Source organism: Xenopus tropicalis, chromosome 5 (assembly GCF_000004195.4).
Source record: "Xenopus tropicalis strain Nigerian chromosome 5, UCB_Xtro_10.0, whole genome shotgun sequence".
Taxonomy (NCBI): Eukaryota; Metazoa; Chordata; class Amphibia; order Anura; family Pipidae; genus Xenopus; species Xenopus tropicalis.
In genome coordinates, this window is record NC_030681.2 from 132,391,466 (window position 1) to 132,414,743 (window position 23,278).

Sequence of the window (23,278 nt, forward strand, 5' to 3'; positions counted from 1 at the left end):
TAGGCTGTAGGCGAAAGACACATGGAGGAAACCAACCAATAGGCTGACGGGGGCAGCTGGCTAATCATGAAGCACAGCCTCACAAGCAGCCAATCAGACGTGGCAAACTGACCTTGAGTATAACCGCGCTGTCGGAGAGACGTACAGTAAGTTCCACCGGGGGCCCGGGGAGGGGAGGCGGATTCAGGGGCCCGGGGGAGGGGGGTTTCTGGGGCAAAGTGCTTGCGGTGTTACTGTGTTACAGCCGGTAGGGAGTGATACGCAGGTACCGTACCTTTCTATAATAAGGAACCTCATACATATATTGCATTTTCTGTTATAGGAACATGTCATTCTGCTGCCTTCCAGTCAAGGGATTCTGTACTGCACGGCCCTTGGTCTGTATGGGAATGACTTATAATTACTATTCAACATCATTTCACCTTGGAAGATGAGATGTTACAGTTTAATTTCCCATAATATTAAATAGCGAGTTGTATATCTGAGTAAGCTTTTTTCATAAACAAACTGGCAGATTCTGTGGGTTTGTATTTGAGCTTGTGGTCATTTCCCCACAGATTTCACTTTTCTTGTATAAGCACATCATTGCAACCAATGAACCTGTGCCACTAGCTGAGACAGATCCACTCTGGGTATTTTAAAGACTTTATATTTTATGTTTTACTTATTTGGAGTGAAGTGAAATTAGGTTTAAAAAAAAAACAGGGTCTCTGGACCATTGCTCCCTAATGGCACACCCTAAAAGTAATAAAAGGCACTAAGGGTGAAGACACACTGAGCTACTAGTAGCAGCTACTTTTTTATGGCTACTAAACTCCAGAAAATACCCTGCCATAGATAATACTGAGAATTGCCTCTGCTAAAACACACAGTAACAGATCAGCATTGTCTATTTTAGTAGCCATGACAAGTAGCTGCTACTAGTAGCACTGTGTGTCTTCACCCTAAATTTGCCCAGGAGCAGTAACCCATAGCTTTTAAATGCTTCCTGCTGATTGGATGCTTGTGGGTACTCTGTGTCTTATATTACATAACCCCATTAGGCCTTAGCTGGTGTCTTTGATGTGAGAGCAAGGGGCCACTCTCCTGTTTTGGATAAAACTGAGCCACAATCACATGACTGAAACATTTAAGAAAAAAAAAATGAAAAAAAAACACAGCACTGGTACTTTATACAATGATTTTTCAAGTTATTTTCCTAAATTGGAATAGTGTTGGGTATGAAATTGTGCACTTTTTAAGCACTGGTCACTTTCCTAGATTGATTCATGAATTGTATATGCCTATATATGAATATGTGCCTGCATATGAATTGATTATAGATGCAATTAAGGCAGTTAGTGGAAGCTTTTGAACAGCATACTTCTCATATAGGGGGGTTTTCTTTCTCTTTAATTTTTTGCAATTCTGTATAGTATGTAGGCCCACGTGTACAGGAAATATGTAGTTGCCATAACTTTTTAAATAATAAAGACAAATTATATCTTTGGATAAAACCATGTATATTGTTTCCAGGCAAATGTTTTATTGTGATGATAATGTCCCATTGACTGGTTTATTCACACAGCACAGTTGTTAATATAAAAAAACAGAATAATAGTCAGCACCACAGTGTATTTGCCCAGTAATACTTCCTTGGTGCTCTTTCACTGGGCTTTCCTTACCTTCCAGAAAGCTATGCATATAGTACTGAATCACTTTGGCCCTACAGCAGGTGTAGTTCATTAGCCTCACATTATTAATGAGAACATTGCAATAAATACACTTGATTACGGGCCCACACAAACTGGCATTTTAACTGCATTAAAATGAGATGGGTTTTTTTGTGTTTTGCAGTCTTTCTGGGGGGCCTGTATCCATGGGAGCATGCTGATATGCTGAATACAGAGACATTTGTGCAGAGAAACAAAATTAAAAATACCCATGTGTATGTGCCTTAGGCCTACAGAAATGGCAGCTCACTGTGCATAGCTTCTTCATTAAAGCTGTATGTTGGAAGGTGTGGCCTATCCGCAGAGCCACTATTAGTAGTCATGGGGCCCCACACTACTAGGTTAGCAGGACTCCCCTCCAAGTTGTTGAGGTTCTCGCCACCAGGGTGCTACTAGTCCACAAGTCACCTGGGCCCTGTTGGTGGTAGGCCTAGCTAATATGTACAGTAGAGCCTCACTGGGGGAAAAAAACCCACGCACTTGAATGGACATTCCCTGATCCACTCTAGCCACAGCCCATTAAAACAATCCCTTGCCAGTGATGCCCGAGAGAAAGATAACATGTTATACATGTATGCATGTTAGGTAAGTCATAAAACACATTGCCATATCATATTGCCAACCCACATGGGTTCCAGCAACACAAGGTGCAGGGCATCATGCAGGTGTGCAAACCTGTAGGGATACTTTTATGGGAAACATGCTGTTTTCAAAACACATCAATTTATAGAGCTCCTCTAACATGATTCTGCATGAAATACTATGGCAAATATTTTTTTTATACAGATAATACTGCTGCCTTGTAGCCCTGAGGTCCTGAATTCAATACCAGCCGGGGCACTATCTTTAAGGATGAAGCATGGTTATCCTGTGCTTGCGAGGGATTACTCTGGCTTCCTCCCTATTGTGAATGTGATAGGGACCTTAGATTGTAAGCTCAGTGTCTGGGTGATCTGAAGGAGTCTTAAACAGGACCATGGTAATGCTAAATGGGGCACTTTGAGCACTGCATTTTTAAGGAAGAACTAAGCCATTTTTTCTTTTTTTAGCTACTAGTCCCCTAAAAGACCCTAGCCCCCCACCAACCTCATCTGCCTCATTATTTTTCATTTATATGATGCCAACATATTCTGCAGATCCTTACATAGATTATTCACAGATATTTACATTAGTTCCTGCTCAGAGGAGTTAGTGCCAACTGTATCAGGAGCCACGTAACCTGTCTGTATGATTCCAAATGTCAGTTTTTATGTGGTTGTTCTATTTCCTCTTAATTAGAAAACACATTTTTGCCCATTAATATAGAAGCATATGTGGCAACACTGTACAATAGAGGGGTGTACACATCAAATATACAAATTGCATACAAACACTGGCCAATACAGCAGTAAGGAGGGCCCTGCACATTTTTATAAAAACTCATGCTTGGCTAATGCATTATTTGTTGACATTAAAGGGGTAGTAAACCCTACTCATTGCTCAGCCAAACTTTGCTCAGTTGTTGCTGGTCTACAAATCCCAGAAAAATGTAACATAAAATGAAGGTTGAGGAATGCTGGGAGCTGTAGTCCAGCAACACCATGTTTGTATTCTTAAAGCAATATTGCACAATAAAAATTTCCCAAAATTTTTCATCGTCTACATAGCTAGTGGCTGCAGTAAAATGCTAAAAATCCTCCAATAGGAATTCCAGCTGATCTGTGCATATTTCGGCAAACGCTTGAAAAATCCGTGGTAAGGTATTTTCTAGCGTATATACGCATTGTGTGGTTTGCTTCGAGTCTTTTCAAGTTATTTCTATGGATGATGATATTGTGCGTTTTTCAGCCGCCGAGAGAATTAGAAAATACGCAACGTAAAAACGCGACGTGTGGCATCAGCCTAAATCTAGCTCCCTGCAATAAGCACAGTTCAGCACTGAACAAGTCTGTTCTTTATCTCCATGTTTGATTTCAGTGTAATATAATAAAGAAAAAAATTAAATAATTATCTCTATATGTAAGATAACAGCAAGATTCATGACATAGTGCTGGGAATCAGCAATTTCATGGATTATTTTGCATTTATAATGGCATTTTTGGTCAGTAGAATTTTCTTGCACCTGTAATTACATTGCAGTAACGTCTATAGAAAACTAGGGGGCACAGTAGGACATTGTTATAGTTGTTTTTACAACCCCTATAAAGGCGCACTAAACTCACCCAAGGTACAAAAGCCCCCCTTAGCTGCCCTCCATCGGCCCCCCTCACCTCTCCCTTTCTGCACAGTCTATTATATAGAAAAGTGCCCCTATTTGAAAACATAATAGCTGTGTGGGGAGGCAGAGGTAAGGGGGGCTGATGGAGGGCAGTTAAGGGGGCTGTTTTACCTAGGGGGGTTTAGTTCTCTTTTAAAGGACAGCACGGTGGCTCAGTGGGAAGCATTGCTTGCTTGCAGTCCTGGGGTCTTGTTGGCAAGGAGTTTGTGTTCTCCCCATGAGTGCTTTGGTTTCCTCCAAAATCTATACAGTCAGGTTAATTCATAAAATTGATCCTACTGTGTGAATGGGATAGGGAACTTTGATTGTGAGCCTTTCATGGGCAAGGACTGATTGATGTGCATGATATGAACTATGTTGGTGCTATATAAATACGAAAAAGTAAGCAAGGAAAGGATTAATGTCTGGTTCTAATTTGTTAGACACCCCCAATAATTGTTATACTAATCCTGGGTCCGGTACTACTGGCCCAGGATACTGTTCTTATGCACCACGTGCAGGGTCCAGGGTCTGAGATAAGTGCTTATAATCACAGGGGAAGGGGCGCCTAACAGTTTGGCACCCCAGTGATTAACTCTTTCCTTATCTGGTTGACCACAAGAGGTCTCTCCTTTGCTAAGACAAAAAACTGAGGTGAGGGAGAATTTACAGTAGTGGCGTTAAGACAAATGTTGGCCTTAAATTGGAAGAACATATTTGCCTACACCAGAAAAAGATTGAGTAAAGCAATTTCACCAGTTAACTTTACGTTTCTGAATTTGACAGCATTAACTCCAGCAAAACAACTCCAAAAAGCCTACACCAACTCCAGATTGGCATAGAATGTACTCCAGATTTGTCTGTTGAAATTTGGCTCTCCATATTCATTATTCAATTTAACTTCCATGTGTACAAAACCCCCATATTCCCAAAATGGAATCATGATTTTGTGCATCTGTTGTTCTTTTAACTTCAGTTTAACACCAGTAATATTTCTTACTCCAATTTTAGTTTACACCACTTTCCCCCATATGGTGTTAACCTGGGATTTTAAATGGGACATAAACTTTTTTGCCATTTATTATGCAGCAAAACTGCAACAAAAATTTGAAAGAAAAAATACGCCATCTAAAAGTACTGTTTACAACTGGAAAATCTGTATTGCTTTGTGGTTTTAAAGTTTTGGGTTTTTTTGAGGAATTTGCAGTTTCATTTTCTTTCCGCATCTATTTTGTTCGTGCTTTTTATATTCTGATCTTTTAATAAATGACTATACATTTGTGGTTTATGTGAAAATGCGTTTAGTTCGAAAATCCGAATGTTGATAAATCTGCCCCCAAGTTTTCATACATGTTTGGATTAAAGCACATATGCAACATGCATTTTTTAAAAAAATGTCATTTTCATATTCCATTTATATTTCTGTCACCAGCTTTCTTTGAACTTCCTTATGTGTGTCCCCGCTACCACAACAGTCACATTTGCCCCATGATCCATATATATATAGTGAGGGTGCCACTTCCAAATCTCTTGTATACTTCACATTTACCAAAAGGAAGCAGCATTTAAACAAACCACATACAAATAATATTTCCTAATGCCTTTTATTGTCATGTTTCAACATGGAAGTGCAGCCTTGTGTTTGTAATATGATCTGTTGAAAGCTCATTAAGTCAGTGTAGAGGGAATACAGGGTACATTTTGCCTATAGATCACGTTGTGTAATCACAATACCAGTAACACAGTAAGGGATGGTGCAGGTTGATACAGTGTTTCCTTAAATATTTAGCAAATGCTACAAATATCAGACATGGCCTATGGCATAAAACTATTTCTCTATGATTAAGCAATACCAAGTTAATTACATTTTAAAAAACAGAGCCTGCATGGTTAGCCATGATCACCAGTGGCTTTGATACCCAGCCATGGCTTTTCCTCTGAAGCTCCTAGGCACTAATGAGTTATTAGCTGCACTGACACACTACTAAATAAATAACAGCAGCAGCATGTCAATTATTTAACAAGCAGCATAACCATAATGAGAGCTTACACAGGACACACCTGTTCCAAGGATTTTATTTCATTTGGCACTGTTTATTGTACAGTATATGGGAATTGTCCTTCCTGTAACCAATGTTATGTTTCATATGCAGCCACTACATACATACTTACATACATGTTATTCTCATATGTACTTCCTTGCAGAAACCACACACCATTATAGGTACATTTTTGTTTAAAGACTATCATATCAAGACATTTGTTTTTTCCCGGTGTCTCACTGTCCCAGTCTGACCCTGAAGGCAGGTAGTGTTACATTTATAGCTTTAAGGTAGACAAAGTTGTGCCGACCCATACGGTACTCCAACCGTATGGGTCGGCATACATGGACGTATACCATACAGTGAGCCTGTATGGCAGTCTTTGTATTGCTGTGTTCTGAAGCAAAAAGGTGAAAAGGAGCCACAAAGCAATGGTTCTTCTTCATTTCCTTTCAGTGTACCACTGATATTTTCCATTAGGACCAATACCCTGCAATCTACCAGATTTGCCATTTCTGAGTGGGAATCAGATTGATTTGGAAAGTAAGCTTTTGTTTAGGCATAAAGGAGAACAAACTCCCTTTCATGGTTACTTACCTGTTCTCTGAGAAGGGAAACCCACACACATCTTACTACATACTAAAAAAATCTCTATGCTAAATTGGAAATGAAGATGAAAAAAGACACTTTGTCCATGAATGTGACCTTTTAAACCTATAAGTTTTAGTGAACTGATAATAAGACGATAGTGAAGCCTAACTATATAAATACATTTGCATGATCCTTTACTGGTTTTATTTGCAGTGTGGCTCTTCCTTCATTAGTACAACAGGCAGAAGGCCAGGCAGATGGCATGCCTCTATTTTGTCAGTAGATAAAAGAAATAAGAGGACAAAATCCCTGATGTGACTGATAGCTTAGAAGGTTTTCTCTTTGATCCTAGAACAAAAAGGCTGCTGTGTATAAATATAACTAGGAGAGGTTGTTGTTTCGGAAGGTTTGATGCAGAAAAGCCAGTACATCTTTCACCCAATGTGACTCTTGTGAGCTTTGTGCTAGTGGGTAGAATCAGCAGAATACAAATACTTGTATATACCACTGACTGACATTCTTTTTGTATCCTATTTCCTATTTAAGGCAGAACTTATAGACTCATCAATGGAAGTATGTCTCACAAGAGTGTGGGACGCTGCAGTATCTGATCTGATAAAGCCATTTCTTGTTTTGCTATATTTGTGGCTGACAATCCCACGAACATACTTAGCTGGTAATTAGTGTGGTATGTGGAAGGAGGTGTGTGTAATGTTTAACCCAATGTACACCTGTAAGGAGCTGGAGGGTCTTTGGCCCCCGTTAAGGCGTGATGTGCAAGACATGTAGACACCCTGCGGGCGACATCACCTTCTCACAAAATGCCACACACACTCCTGCTTGGGTGAAGGCCAGTGCTCTGGCTAATAGGGCTTTTCTGTGGCATCAATCACGTGGAGGCGTAAAGCGCACAAGGACACATGGTTGCACTGTGCCAAAGCCCAGGCCTCACTTTGGTGTGAGCCCATCCACTTCTGCCAAATCTATGGGACACATAGTGGTGTTTGGGGGCTGCATCCATGGGGGCTTCTAAGGATCACTGTGTGAACTGAGGCACAGGTGGAAAAAAATGAGCTGTACTAGTGATGCCTGCGTAGGCCTAAAAAGTTAAGTGAACAATTTGGGACATGGTGGGGTCCAAGGGATTAAAGATTATATGTTATATATTTGTTTTTAAAGAACATACCAACCCCAAAAATAACTTTTTGACTAATAAAAGAAAACGTAATTTCAAACAACTTTCCAACGTGAATGTATTGTAAATTTGTAGTGCTTTAAAAGTTATTTGTAATTGTAATTGCTATTGAAAACAGTATTTGCTGAACTCCTGGTTGTAACTTTTTAAACAATGTTGCAAAGGTCTTACTTCTCCAGCAAGTCAGGTCAGTCTGCTGCTTGTGTTACACTGTTTCAAATGCCAGAGCCACCAGGGCAGAGAATAAAGAAGGACTGGCAAACACTACTTCTTATATATACAAATAAGTAAAAAACCATTTCACAAATGTAATAATTTACATTGCAAAGTTGCTTAGAGTTATGTTTTCTTTTATTAGGCACAAAATTATAGTTTTGGTTGACTTGTCCTTCAACATCTCTTAAATGTTATGTTCACAATGATGATGTTACACAATAGGGACTGTACATGGGTTGCCAGGCAACAGTTTTGGCACCTTTTTTGACTTGTTAAACATCTGTTTGCATCACAGCACTGGTTCCCTTAATAAAAGGTTCTTGTGTGGAACCTAAATGTCAGATTATTAAACCTCAGTGTTTTACTGAATGTTGTTAGAAATCCTGTGTGCGCTGTCATCTTTGCTATATGTTTACTTCTGACAGTCTGTATGTTTCGCACTAGATTTGTTGGATGAGAAACGCAGCGTGCCCTTCCCACAGAACCATGGTATTGGGACCTGCTGCTTTTTGTACTGTGCTTCATAGTTACATACATATATATAGGGGCTGATTTACTAATCCACGAATCCGAAAAATTCGGATTGGAAAAAGAACATTTTGCGACTTTTTCGTATTTTTTTTGTTGCCGTTACGACGCGCGAATTTTTGCGACTTTTTAGCATTTTTCATAGCCATTACAAATTTCGTGAATTGTTGCGACTTTTTCATAGCCATTATGACTTTTGTGAATTGTCGCAACTTTTTCATAGCCATTACGACTTTCGTGAATTGTCGGGACTTTTTCATAGCCATTATGACTTTCGTGAATTGTCGTGACTTTTTCATAGCCATTATGACTTTCGTGAATTGTCGCAACTTTTTCATAGCCATTACGACTTTCGTGAATTGTCGCAACATTTTTCATAGCCATCATGACTTTTGTGAATTGTCGCGACTTTTTCATAGCCATTATGACTTTCGTGAATTGTCGTGACTTTTTCATAGCCATTACGACTTTCGTGAATTGTCGCAACATTTTTCATAGCCATCATGACTTTTGTGAATTGTCGCGACTTTTTCATAGCCATTATGACTTTCGTGAATTGTCGCAACTTTTTCATAGCCATTATGACTTTCGTGAATTGTCGCAACTTTTTCATAGCCATTATGACTTTCGTGAATTGTCGTGACTTTTTCATAGCCATTATGACTTAAGCGAATTGTCGTGACTTTTCCGTATTGAGCGCTTGAAAAATTTGCGACAATTTGCGAAAATGGCGCAAAATACTGATCATTACGAAAAAAATGCATTTGGACGCTTTTCGGATGTTCGTGGATTAGTAAATGTGTCCCATAGTATATGGCGCGTCAGCAGGTTACATTTTCCTACTTCAATAGTACATGGATGTTGGTTGGGATTGGGGCAAACATACTTACAGATTATTTGATGTATTTTTATAAACACCAATGGCAAATTGTCTCAGAGTATCACTCTCTTACTCTTATTATAGGTTCGTTTTAAAGTGAACAACCCATCAGGGACATCATTCAAAGCAAATGTCAATGCAGCCCCTCTTTCCCATGCTGAACTGGCCCAATTGCTTTCCGAGGCGTTAGTAATGGCTGCTTCCCATAGAGCTGGCCCGGTAGGCAGGCCAGACACAGGGTAAGGGGCTGGGTATGAGCTGGCAGCTCCCGGTGTGTCGGTGCGACTGTTACCGGTGATTCCGTGCGTTCTGCTTGTGATCAGCTGACTATCTGAATGTGACAGTGCCCTTTGTACGTTCTACCCCCTTCCCCGTAGCTCAGGGTAAATCCCTTGCGCCAGGCCGGGCCCAGGCTCGGAGCTGTAAGGGGCACATCTGCTGCACATTTACATGACAATCCCAGGGCTTTTGTCTAACCCGAATGCTGGAACCCATAGTAACCAGATTACTGCGGCAGCTGCCGCTCAATCAATAGGAGCACGCCTGACGGGTTGCTATGGGTTACTGCGCTAGGGCACATTCGCCCGGCGTTAGTAAATGAGAACCCTAGGCTCCAACCAAAAGCGGCTGTAGCGCTGGCTCATTTTAGCCTAGGGCTCTTCCTGCGCTCCATTGTCCCTCCTTCCAGCCCTATCCGGCCAGCTAAGGGCGAATGCGGGGTATCGGCTCCCGGCTGCGGGGTATAATGGGCTAGGAAGTAAGTAGGCGCTCCCTGTATTGTGAGAGCAGGATACTGCCCCGCCCACTCGCCTCTTCCTCTTCCCTTGGCTGGCATGGCGCGCATGCGCGTTCCCTCCCTCCTTATGGTGCGCGGCCCCGCGGCCGGAGCCCTTCCCGCCAGTGTGTGCGCGCCTGAGTGTGTGCGGGACCCGAACCGGCGGGGAGAGAGAGAGCGAAGCGCGTTCGTGAGGCCCGCATCAGCCCCTCCCCCAGCCTGTACCCCGGCGGGGAAAGAGAGGCCGCCAGCACCGCTATACCCCATACAGCAACAGGAAGGCCGGGGCTTCCCCGCACACTGAGGCGCAGCGTGTGTCCGGAGAGCGGAGTAGGCCGCGGAAAGGGGAGTGAGAGGCCCGGGTACGTGTGTGCTGCTGTCGGCCTTCCGTGGCGGGATGTGAGTCGGTGCCGGGACATTGCTGCCTACCGGGGATACAGCTCATACCGGGGATATAGCTCATACCGGGGGATATACCGCTGCTCATACCGGGGGATACACCGCTACCTGGGGACAAGTGTGAGAGACAAAGCCCTGCCCGGCGGGGAATATGGAGCCCTACCCGAGCCCCTAGCCGCTTCCTACCCGCACATTATGGGCGCCCCGCCGCCTGCCCTGTGAAGCCGGGGGGGCACCTCCGTGTGGGATGGCCGCTATGTAAGTGGGGCTCCCCCGGGCCGAGACCGGAGCGGCATGTAGCGCAGGATCCCCCCACTGACTGCCCGAGTGGAATCGCCTTTCTCTGGAATAAGGCGGAGGCCGCGCTTTGGAGGCTGCAATGAACCCGGTGAATGCTACCGCCCTATACATCTCAGCGAGCCGCCTGGTGCTCAACTACCACCCCGGGGATCCTCAGGCCTCCGCCGAGATCTGCAAGATGCTGCCCTATTTCCGCCAGGCCTTGGCCTGCTGTGTGTGCGGTGAGAGGAAGGGAAAGGCCTGGGCATTACTGCTGCTGGGTTGGGGGACATGCTTCAGCCTGTAGCCGCCTCACCAGCTGTCTGGCCCCGCTATGTTCCAGTCTGCTCCTGTACTGTCCCATTCACTGCTTGGGCTCTTACATATGGGGAAGCCCTCCTGCTGCAGGCTGAGGAGCCTATGGGGAAGCCCTCCTGCTGCAGGCTGAGGAGCCTATGGGGAAGCCCTCCTGCTGCAGGCTGAGGAGCCTATGGGGAAGCCCTCCTGCTGCAGGCTGAGGAGCCTATGGGGAAGCCCTCCTGCTGCAGGCTGAGGAGTCTATGGGGAAGCCCTCCTGCTGCAGGCTGAGGAGCCTATGGGGAAGCCCTCCTGCTGCAGGCTGAGGAGCCTATGGGGAAGCCCTCCTGCTGCAGGCTGAGGAGCCTATGGGGAAGCCCTCCTGCTGCAGGCTGAGGAGCCTATGGGGAAGCCCTCCTGCTGCAGGCTGAGGAGCCTATGGGGAAGCCCTCCTGCTGCAGGCTGAGGAGCCTATGGGGAAGCCCTCCTGCTGCAGGCTGAGGAGTCTATGGGGAAGCCCTCCTGCTGCAGGCTGAGGAGCCTATGGGGAAGCCCTCCTGCTGCAGGCTGAGGAGCCTATGGGGAAGCCCTCCTGCTGCAGGCTGAGGAGTCTATGGGGAAGCCCTCCTGCTGCAGGCTGAGGAGCCTATGGGGAAGCCCTCCTGCTGCAGGCTGAGGAGCCTATGGGGAAGCCCTCCGGCTGCAGGCTGAATAGGATAAGATTTTGATAGTTGTCAGTACTTTAGGATGCAAATTGAATGGAACACAGCTTATATTTTAGTGTCACATACTTAGAGGCCTTACATGGCCTTCAATGCCAATCTGTTCCGTAATTGCTGGTGTTAAAGTATTGCCCTTCCCTGTCCCCACGTGCCCTGTGTGCTTAGCAGCCCCTGCTTCCCTCTCATTACACAGCATGGGAGATTTCAATGCCCAATGTGAGGCAGAAACATTCTGTGTTTTTATTTACTCTTTGTATATACTGACATGACAATTGGGTGGCAGTGTCCCTGGCCAGGGTGCATAGGATGGGAATGTCTCGCGCTATTGGGTAATTGGCTCAGTGTAAGCTATTGGCTGTTCCTTGCTGGTAAGGAAGTGAGTAACAGACTTGTTAGACATATGGGAAGGAGATTGGAGACTGGATTTGACACCCAAGCTATTGTGTTTGTACTTAGAAGGAAAGGCTATGTCACACCCCCCCAGTGGCTTTAATCACTCACCTTTTACCCCGGGCTGGTGCTCCGGTGAGAATAAAACCATACCTGCAGCGACTGTCTCCTCTTCCTTCTGTCTTCGAGCGTTTGTGCAGTAGAGTGGCAAGCTGAACTTTAACAAAAAACCCAACGACTTCACTCTACTGCGCATCCGCCGGCTCCGGGATTCAGGAGAGGAAACACTCGCTGCAGCTACCCCGGGCTGGGGCAGTTTTCTCCTAACAGGAGCACCAACCCGCGGTATAAGGTAAGTGATTACAATCACTGGGGGGTGACTAACATTTGGCCCCCCTCCAGTGATTGTACTTTTCCTTCTCCTTTAAAGGGAATGTAAACCCAAGAATAGCATTTTTTATACACTAACTATACACATTTTCAGTGGTTTTAATATTGTTTGTAAATATATCTGCATTTAGTAGACAAGCATCTGTGTGCCCCTTTCTCTTCTGGGCCCCAGGGTACCTGACTACAAAAACAATGGAAACAATGTAGCTGCAGCCAGCTGACCTATGAAGGAGTGCACTGGTCTGTCTTCTATTACACTGTGCTACAAGGCAGAACCAGTAGTGCAGAAAGGGGCAGACTGATACAGCTTTCATTACAAATTAGTGTGAAGACACACGGAGCTACTAGTAGCAGCTACTTATGGCTTCTTAGGGCAGTGGCACACGGGGAGATTAGTCAACCCGCTGCAAATCTTCATTACCGCAGGCAACTAATCTCCCCACAATGCCATCCCACCAGCAAGAGTGTAAATCGCCGGTGGGGTGGCATACACATCACTTCGCTTTCCAGAAGTTGCCTCTCAAGGAAACTTTGGGCAACTTCAAGAGAGCAAAGTGACATGTATGCCATCCCACTGGCAATTTATATTCTTGCCGGTGGGATGGCATGTCGGGGAGAATTGTTGCCCGCGGTGCAACTAATCTACCTGTGTGCCACTGCCCTAAAGAGTGAAGACATACTGAGCTACTAGTAGCAGCTACTTTTTCATGGCTACTAAATGCCAGAAAATACCCTGCCGTAGACAGTAATGAGAACTCTCTCTGCTAAAACACACGTAGAGACAATTATCAGTAAATGATTTTAGTAGCCACAACTAGTAGCTCTGTGTGTCTTCATCCTTTAACAGACAATGCTGATCATTTACTGGTAGTTGTCTCTGCGTGTGTTTTAGCAGAGACCGTTCTCAGTACTGTCTATGGCAGGGGATTTTCTGGGGTTTAGTAGCCATGACAAGTAGCTGCTACTAAGTAGCTCTGTGTGTCTTTGATCTATTTACAGATGACTTAAAAATCACTGGATATTTTATGTTGGAAAGTTGCTTAGAAGTCCATTTGCTGTCAGTGTACTTCCCCTTTAAAGGGTCTGTTTGTTAATAAAATATCTATGTCTATAAGCAGCCTTTGGTAACATTTAGATGCCTGCATTTGTATTGCTGGATAGGGAGATCATCTGACTGCCTTGTGCTTGCATGGTCAGTGGGCATCACACATGCTCTGAGCTTCCACACAGGCAGCAGGAAACCCGCCCCAGTGCCACTGAAATGCAGATATGTCCCCTTGCGTGTGTTACCCATACCTCCCATAACTATAGGGCCTGTGTGTGATGTTGGCCCAGCACCCACCCAGACTTGGTAACAGGCTAGGGACCGCTCAGTGATATCTGCCTGCAGTAATCCATTGCCCCAGTTCACTTGCAGTGTTGGGAAAGGTGCCTCTTAGTTTCACTCAGTAAATATTGTTTATGGTTTGTATCTGTGGCTGCAGAAATGTGTGTGGCTAGTTAGTGGTTTGATTGCAGTAGGCTATCCCAGGGAAGGCTGGCAGGATCTGTTTGACAGGCTACTACTGCTTATAAAAGGAAGCTGAAACAACCTTCCCCTTTATGCGAGTTCGTGTAGCTGTTGTGTTTGTGTGAGTGGCGTATAGAGTAGATTGCACGAGTGGTGTAGGAGTGGATTGCACAATCTATTCATACATCACTTGAGCAGGGGCTTAAGGAGTAGCTGCCAGGATCTCTACCATGTTTAGCATTAGATTTCATGTCAGACCTCATAACCTATAGGGCAGCTCCTTTTGTTTTTAGTTTACACAGCGTGTCAGGCCACGTGTGAGACTACATGCACAGTTAGCAGTCTGAAATAATAGTATATATAATATACACTATGTATAGCCCTTTTATGAGCAGAAGCCTTCGCTTTGTGTTGCTATGTTTCTGCTACATAGGCACACCCCTGCGCGGCATTGGTCTGTCTGGCCTGCCTCTCTGTTGACATAGTAAGTCCCTAGCTGGTATAGCAGGGCTGAGAACATGTTTTACAGTGTGTGTACAGTGAGCCAGCTCCACCTTGTGTCGTCTCCATCCCGTAACTCCCTTTTACTGCAGGCTATGCAAAGCTTGGACATTGCCCTACACTCACAAATATGGCTGGAGCACTTGTATTAGAGGCTTAAGATGCCTTTCTTTGAGAGTGACACTATGCTAAAATACTTGTGTTTAAATGTGCTTACATTTCTAAGTATATAAGAATTATAAACTTCAGGACTGTTTTACTGAAAAACACCCTAATTTTTCATCTTCTTGAATGTACCAACTAGCCCATGTTAGGGTTCTAATATAAACACCAGTGATAGTAAGGAGGGATATAACTGCTTTCACAAGCTTTTAGTCAAGGCACAGTTTTAGGGTTAATGTTTTAATGGGACTCCTTTAATTTATGAATGATCTGATGGCTTGTGATTTGCAGTTACATAGTATGATGCATAAATCTAGAACATTATACTGAATATGCAATCATATGTAGGGGATTTCCTATTTAAGCATAGGGAGCAGACTGGTAAGGCTTTGTTTGCGGTGCATTCTTTAGAATATTGCATACGTAGGTTAGCTGGGGGTTATACTGGTATGTTAAAATAGGCACTTATATTTTTTACATTAACTTAAATCAGGATCTTTAAAACTAAAGCTTTTCATTCAAAACTGTAGTACTTTACTAAGTAGCACACATTGCTTTCATCCAGCTGTGACGTGTTTCTGTTCTAATGACCGTGCTGGTTTAATAGATCTACCCCGGGGGTTGCATGGTTAGTCACGCTGGGGCAGGGTGGGCAGTGTTACCCTCCAGTAGCCTGGAATACTCTCCGCATCCGTACTAAAGGAGACTGGAGAATGGTACCCCCAGCAGCCCAGACTGGCAGGGTTCAGCCTTCATGGGACTAGGTGGTTAAGCGTGTCGCACCAAGGAGGGCCTGGGTTGGGTGGGTTCCACTTGCTGAAAGGAATATAAGAAATTACTCACAGCAGTTTCACAGCATGTTGTTTACTTGTTTTTTCTTTATTTTACCAGGAAAACTGCTGGAAGATCCCATTGCACCAATCAACTCAACGTGCCAGCACTATGTGTGCAAGCAGTGCAAGGGGAAGAAGATGATGATGAAGCCTTCTTGCAGCTGGTGCAAAGACTATGAGCAGTTTGAGGAGAATAAGCAACTGAGCATCCTGGTAAACTGTTATAAAAAGCTCTGTGAATATATCACTCAGACGCCACTGGCGCAGGACATTTTAAATACAGTTGAGTGTTCTGCAGACATTTTGGCTTTTCTTCCTGAAGAGCCTCCTGTTGAGGAAAAACAGGAATCCACCTCAGAGCCACCCTCGCCTTTGTGTCGCTCGCATTCTCCATTACCAACTAAATCTGAACATGGATCAGAACATGAAGCAACCATTTGTCAACTACCACAAGACAGACCTAGTATTGAGGCAGAGTGCTTGGTCTCTAATGGACTGCCCAATTGTAATGGGCTGTCTGAGACTGAACTCCCTGTAAATATCCCCTCCCCCGAAAGCCCCAGCCCCATGGACCTCTGTTGCACAGCTGTTGACATTAAAACAGAAGACCTGTCGGAGAGCTTAGATACTGTGTGTGATCCGGTATCCACTAGTGACTTGTGTGCCGCAGGACTTGATATTTGTGGCTATAACGATGATCTTAAAAGTGGTGGCCCGTTGTTGCTGAGTGTCGAGGAAGTCCTGCAGAGCCTAGAGACCGTTTCAAGTACAGAGGTCAGTGACTGTGATTTGCAGCACAGTTTGGATACCACAGCTTCTAATGGGGCTTTCTTGGAACTCTGTCCCCAACCCCTGACACACACTGTTTTGCTGTCTGACAGCCATGCCCCAGCACATGGGATCTCCTGCACTACCGCCACCCTAAAAATGGTAAAGACTCATCGCAAGCGATCCCGTTCCGAAAGCGACAGTGAAAAGGTGCTTCCGTTACCAATTTCTAGCATCATACTTGGGCCAACTCTGGGATCCCCTGCCCCTCTGTTACTGACACGGGAAAACAGGAACTTCTTGCAGCCAATGGCAACTGTCCCCAATGGGGGTAGCTCACCCAAAATCAGTAAAACTATTCTCTTGTCTAATAAAAACCTGAAAAAGAACCCAGAGCACGGTCCTAAGAAAACCCATCAAAAATCCAAACCAGCCTTGCTGAAAACAAAGGACAAGGTAAAGGAAAAAATCCCCACCAATAATGTGGTGCCTGGAAGTCCCACCAAAACTGTATATAAAAAGCCACAGGAGAAAAAAGGCTGCAAATGTGGACGTGCTACCCAAAATCCAAGTGTTCTTACGTGCCGAGGACAGCGCTGTCCTTGCTATTCTAATCGCAAAGCCTGCCTGGACTGCATTTGCCGTGGCTGCCAAAACTCATACATGGCAAATGGAGAGAAGAAGCTAGAGGCATTTGCAGTGCCTGAAAAGGCTCTGGAGCAGACCAGGCTTACTTTGGGCATTAATGTAACAAGCATTGCTGTGCGAAATGCCAGCACAAGCACCAGTGTCATCAATGTCACAGGTTCCCCTGTAGCGACCTTTTTAGCTGCCAGTCCCCACGATGACAAAAGCTTAGATGAAGCTATAGACCTTAGATTTGACTGTTAAATGGGACAGCTATTCCCCGGCTTGAAGAAAGCAGGAGAATGGCAGCAGTTTTATGGCAGCTATGGATCTGTTTGGTTAACTTTGCAGGAGCTTCAGCATATAGGTCACTTGTATCAAGTGTGTTCATTGCTAAGTTATGTGTTCTTGTATGTGAGGGGGCAGGGAGGGAAGGGTCAGTGGGGTGGGACACGAAAAGAGTTTGGTGATAAGAGAAATTGTAACCCTAAATTCTGTATGTCTATTTCCTCGACTTCAGTTTGCATTTTTTCGCAAATTTTGATGCACCTGATTTATAGAAAATGACCTTTGGCAAAAAGTGCAACCACAAAATGACCTCTTGTATCCTGTCATGAATTGTTTTAATCAGCCTGTTTTTGTCAGTGGTTATGGACACCTTTATTTTTGCAGGTAATGAGCAATTTAGAACTTTTCAACTTCCTTTTCATTTCAGCCACATTTAGAATGACACAACATCCAGACTTTAGGGGCACATTTTGCAGTATATATATATTATTCAGAACTCTTCTTAGGAAAAGAGAATAACTTACTCCTTTTTTAAGTGTTACACAGAACAAAAAGCACTGAGTATTAAACAAGGCATGATGTGAGAGTTATAGTATATCTATATATATAATGTGAGAGATATGCCAGAATGAAGAGAGATTATCTTGTGAGCTGGGAAAGGGACACGAGGCTCATGAATGTGTCATATATGTTTAATGGTGGTTTGTCTTGCATTGTCACTTATAGATGAGAAATGCAGTTGAGCTAAGAGTCCAGTAAGGAACATGGGTTCTAGTAGAGGTAAAAGGCAAATGGCTAGAGTATATTCACACCCGTCACGGCCCTCGCCCGCCCCAAATCCATTCAGAAGTTCTAGTCTAGGTGCATATAGAAACACATCTTAATTTATACTGTTCAGCACAGGCACAGCAGAAATTGCAGTAGCCCCCTTTCTCTCCTTAGCTAATTTTTAAGTTGCTTTAAAATACTGCCAGCCTTTAGAGTATTTAATACAATCACTTTTTCTGTATCAATTCCCTAGGGAATCAACTCTCCAATATACATTATTTAAATTAAATGGAAGCTAACATTTTAATTCTGAAACCCTTGGATAATACATACTATAAAATACAGTATTGATGAATATTAACGGGTTAGTGTCATACCTTTTGTCTGGTGTACAGAGAAGCTACATTCGTGGGCTTATCATGCAGAACCTTTCCCCTACACAGCTGCAAGCGCTTACAAAATGGTGCTTGCTGTGTGTAAAGACCTGAAGGCCTCTGCAACTTTTTGGGTTGCTACTTTGCTTTGGGTGGTTACGAGAAATGAATCCGTGCAGTTGAACACAACTGTCATGTATTTCTACTGACCACAGCTAGTACAGTAGCACTCCAAGTGGTGGCTAAGACCAAGGCTCAGTAAGTGATAGACATAGGGTGCTGCAGCGTCACAGGGTTTCCTTGGAGCACCCAACTATATAGCCTGGACCTGACGTTCTCTCAACATTTTTTTTTTTGCACATGCAAAACTATGAGTTTAACTTCAGACTTTGCATTTATGTTGGCGTGTTCATTTTCTCAGGGTTGTCATTATTGTATGAAAGGCAGAAAATAAACCTTAACTGTCCTCCCTTTTTCTAAACCTGAACTTTAGGAGCATTCTGTACTGAGCTGCCATTGTCGTTGCATTTATGAAGCTGCTAAAGAAAGTGAATGCTTGAGTGTTCTATATCAATACAATATACATACAGATATATTCACATAGATGGGCATACATTTAAACAGGGATAGCTCGGGAACAGGCAACCACTGACACTTCAGGTCCCAGCATTGTTCCGTCAGTTGGTAGCATGGTGCTGGGGGTTGTGCCATCCGTTGCCTTTTCTGAACGGCTATTTATGAGCTGTTTGCTTATATAAAGGATTATAATCAAGTCTTTCATGTACATGGTATGTGATACTAATAGGGAGGTTGAATGGATCTAAGTGTCTAGGACACCGTTGTGCATATGACTGCTCACCAATCTCCACCAAACCTATGCAACATATACTATTTTTGATATCATCCTTACTGTGACACAGGCTCTGTTAAACATTTGGATATAAGTTGTTCCTAATCTGAATAGTTATTCAAAAATAACAAATTCCAATGCCACTATTTGTTTGGTCTGGTTATAATGTGGTCAGAACCATCCCATGTACACTGATCCTCCCTGGGATTGCAGCTCTGCTCCAGGGCCCACCGAGAGGGATACAATGCAAAGCTGGCAATTAGTTGGACAACTCCCATCAAAACGGAGTAGCTGAATTTTCATCCATGTTAGTTCTGACAATAATGCAGTTTACACATCCTTGAATTTTGGTATTCTGATCCAATCAAAAATCTTCATTGGCTGTAGTGTCAGAAGTGTAACCCAGCTAGTATTACTGCACAGGAGTCCTGCAATATGGGGCCCAAACTTGCACATATGCATGATCTCTAGAACAGTTTGGCGTGGGTACGGACTCCAGCACAGTCACAAAGTTACCAACCTAAATAACTCTTATTTGTATGACGCTTCCAAATCCATTCAGCAATGTCAATTTTGAGCTTGAGTATACAAAATTCACTTTCTGTGGGTAAATGTAAGCTTTCCAGCCATGCTTTGCTTGTTCCAATCACTCCACGTTAGCAACAACATTTCTGTGCTCTGTTCTGCTAAACATTTAGGCCTCTTTTATGTTTCCTTGTTCTCCATATCCACTCCCTCTGCTAGGCACAGTCTGTGGAACCCAGTGAGCTGCCGGCATTTAGATCAGTGTTGCTGCATATAACAACTTGGTTGTACCAGCTGCCTTTAAGTGTCATTGCTGCAGGGGGAGCTGATACTGAGCTGTATGGATTGCACTACACATTGTACTGTAAATAGGTTATTAGGAAAGTCTGTCCCGGGAGAGGCCTGTTGGACTGGATGTGGCACCCAGCTTGCCTTAATTTGTGGCACAGTTTTAGCAGATGCTTAGCCCACCACTCAAATTCCAGTAGTTTTTATTATTGGATTCTGCAGGATATTTGAGGTTAAGTTAAACTAAACCCTAAATTGATGTGACTTTTAAATGTCACTTTTTCTTTTTCAGACTCATGAAAGAAAAATAACTCTTATCGATTGTATGTTATTGCTATATCCATATCAAGATATATTGTATGCAGAACAGATAGCAGGCGTGGGGCGAACGTTCCCTTCTGTCCTGTTTCATGGCACAGACTTCCTCAGCGCAGCACCACTTGCCTTGTTTCCATTAGCCACAGCCAATCGGGCAGCCGCCATGCATTCAGTGGATATGTAAGGGCCATATATATTTATGTTCTACTTTTCTAGACCATCCGAAAGTGACGGCAGCCTCTGGCTGAGCATGACGTCCCCTCGCAGCTGCTGGTTATTTCCACTGTCTGCTCCAAAACCCATTTGAGTGGTTGTCCTGCTATGGAATTCCGTATTATACAACTCCTGTCTAAAGCTCTTACAGGCCAAGCATAACGCTATCTCTTTTCTAACTCTTCCTGTGCTGCTTTCACAAGCGCTGTTAGATTTTGACCTATCTGTGTACTAAGGAATATGTTCCTCCTTGCGTTACTGTGTTCAGGGACTTGGAGCCTTATTGGCTGATGGACGTGGCCTTTGTCTAGTTTTACAGGTTCCATCCCAGCATTGTAAGAGCCATTGGGAATACTGATTTGACAGCTTCATGTCCTTTTCTGTGATATGTCTGGTTTCCTCTTGTGAATGTGCTCAGGTAGTTTCCTATTTCCCTTATATCGTGTCCAGGGGCAGGGGAGGGACTGCTAGGGATTGAGGGTTGGGTCAAGCCATAGGAAGATCAGATGTGTCCATTGTGTAATAGTCCCCTTCCCCCATGTTTTCTTTTTTGCAAGCAGAGTAACTATTTTTGATAAAGAGTAAAAGCTGCTAACTGCAGCTTAGTCTGTGTCTTTTTATGTTCTTTTTAATCATTTGTTCTGAGGTTCTGTTCTGTGATGTTCTATTTAAAAACAGATTGTATTTCCTTACATTTTGTGCTGTGGCTTTCTGAGTTGACCAAAGTACTTCCCTAATTACTAGAATATCCCCCTCAACACCATGGAAAACCCGTTTATCTCAATTAACAGGTTTAGGGGTCAGCGTTGCCCAATGTCATCGATGTAACCTGGAGCTATAATGAACAGGGTGCCCTACTAGCAGCTGAAAGCTTTAATACCATTTCATACATCATTCCTTGATTCCTCGTTATTAAATGTTCATTCTGCCACGTATCCCACACACTCACACATCCGCCGGACACAAATACAAATAGAGAAAATTTGTTATTTACAACTGTAGGATTCCCAAATCTACCCTAAATCTGCTGGCTATACAGTTTCTCTAGACCCGATGAATAACCCATGTGGCATTACGTTGTGAAGTTTATTCAATGCTGGTATTCATTGCCACCAATCTGTATCAAATGTAAATGTTTATCAATAAATACTAGTTTTCTAGATCTGTGCCGGTGCTTTTGCAACTGCTAGGAAAGGCTGGGGTACCAAACGTCTACTATGAATTCCCACCAGAGGAAGGTAGGCATCTTCATTAAGGCTATAATTTGCCCAGACTTGTGTATCTCACGCTAATGTTGCATTATCACATTACTATTCTATAGAGTATACATACGATCATTCAGTTTTCCTAGTCAGTTTATTGCGGTAAAATGTTATAAAGAACATCAAAGCTTTATGGTGCATATAAATGTTCAGTGGTTTCCCTTAAGAGAGTTGTTTACACCCTCTTGGTTTAGACGTATGGGAGTGTCATCTAATTGGCTATAATTTGCTCCAACCATGTTTTGTGGACGCAGGTGGCATGGTGGATGTAGATCATACAATGCTTTACTTGCCAATTCTGTGCTTCTTACTTTGTAGAAAAGGTTTGTGCACAGGTTTATGCTGCTAAAACAGGAGAGGGGCTTCTATAAAGTAAGGGCCAGAGAGAATGGGTTTGCATGTAGGAGACATAGGAGTGAAAGAACTGGACTGGCTCGCACAGAAACCTGACTTCAACCCAACTGAATGTCTGTGGGGTGACCTGGAACACCGGTGTGAGCCACTCCTGATCCTCAACTTTTTTGTGTATCTGGGGGCAAATCCCACCAACAATATTACAACATCTTGGAGAAAGGCTTCCTGTTAGAAGGGGGAGGGAAGGCTTGTTGAGCTACAAAGCGGGTAATACCTTTGGTTTTGGAAAGAGCAAGGTGTCCACATGCTATTGGCCATGCAGTGTACTAATTTCAGCAGTGCAAAATCAATGTATGTATATGTGCTATTTGGCAAAGTACTGTCATTTCCAGCTACTACTCTCCTTAGGACTAAAGTAAGTGGGAATAGAGATCTTACAAGAAATCATAATTCTAGTATTGTTTGTGCTGTTCTTAGTCTCCGATATGACCCTTTCAATGAAAGGCTTAAATAATGTGCTACATGTTACTGAAGTAATAGATTTATATAACTGCTGTAAATGTGCCAGATATGAACACTTCATAAGTCTGTGGTAAATATTTAGGTTGAAAAAAAGAAACTTCTCCATCTAGTTCCCTACTTTATGTCTATATGAAACCTGCCTAACTGCCACTTGCTAAAATGCCATCCAGCCCCTTATACATTAAGTGCCTCTTCTCCATCATAAACAGACCCAAATGTGGCCAGTCTTTAATTATGACTGAGAGTTCATGCCCATTACTAGCTTACTTGCCCTGCTTTGGACCTTCTCTCAGTATTCTAGATGGGGCCTTACCAGCGCTCTGTAAAAAAGGGAAAGAAACCCCCCCCTCTCCTCCCGTGAATCTATACCCCTTTTAATACAGCTCAAAACCTTGTTTGCCCTTGCAGCCGCTGCCTGGCATTGCTTGCTACAGCCAAGTTTATTATCTACAACCAGTGGCTC

At 43.6% G+C, this 23,278-nt stretch overlaps 1 protein-coding gene across 3 annotated transcripts; it reads left to right on the top strand.

The window, feature by feature from the left end:
- Nucleotides 1-54: 54 nt before the first annotated feature.
- msl2 (MSL complex subunit 2) lies at nucleotides 55-21,837 on the top strand. Of its 3 annotated transcripts, none has more exons than XM_004917769.2 (2): nucleotides 55-146; nucleotides 15,717-21,837. In XM_004917769.2, exon 2 carries the CDS (start codon nucleotides 15,797-15,799, stop codon nucleotides 17,315-17,317), a length of 1,521 nt encoding a protein of 506 aa, XP_004917826.1. In that variant the 5' UTR covers nucleotides 55-146; nucleotides 15,717-15,796; the 3' UTR covers nucleotides 17,318-21,837. The 3 variants fall into 3 exon arrangements, with proteins under 3 accessions (XP_004917826.1, XP_004917827.1, XP_002939962.1); XM_004917770.4 differs by lacking the exon at nucleotides 55-146 and adding an exon at nucleotides 202-265; XM_002939916.5 differs by lacking the exon at nucleotides 55-146 and adding an exon at nucleotides 10,257-11,095.
- The last annotated feature ends 1,441 nt before the right edge of the window (nucleotides 21,838-23,278 follow it).

Bases quoted from the DNA above. Each gene is read 5' to 3' on its own strand.
- msl2 (XM_002939916.5), top strand. From the start codon at position 10,954: ATGAACCCGGTGAATGCTACCGCCCTATACATCTCAGCGAGCCGCCTG. The intron at 11,096-15,716 runs GTGAGAGGAAGG...TTATTTTACCAG, and splicing joins CTTGGCCTGCTGTGTGTGCG to GAAAACTGCTGGAAGATCCC.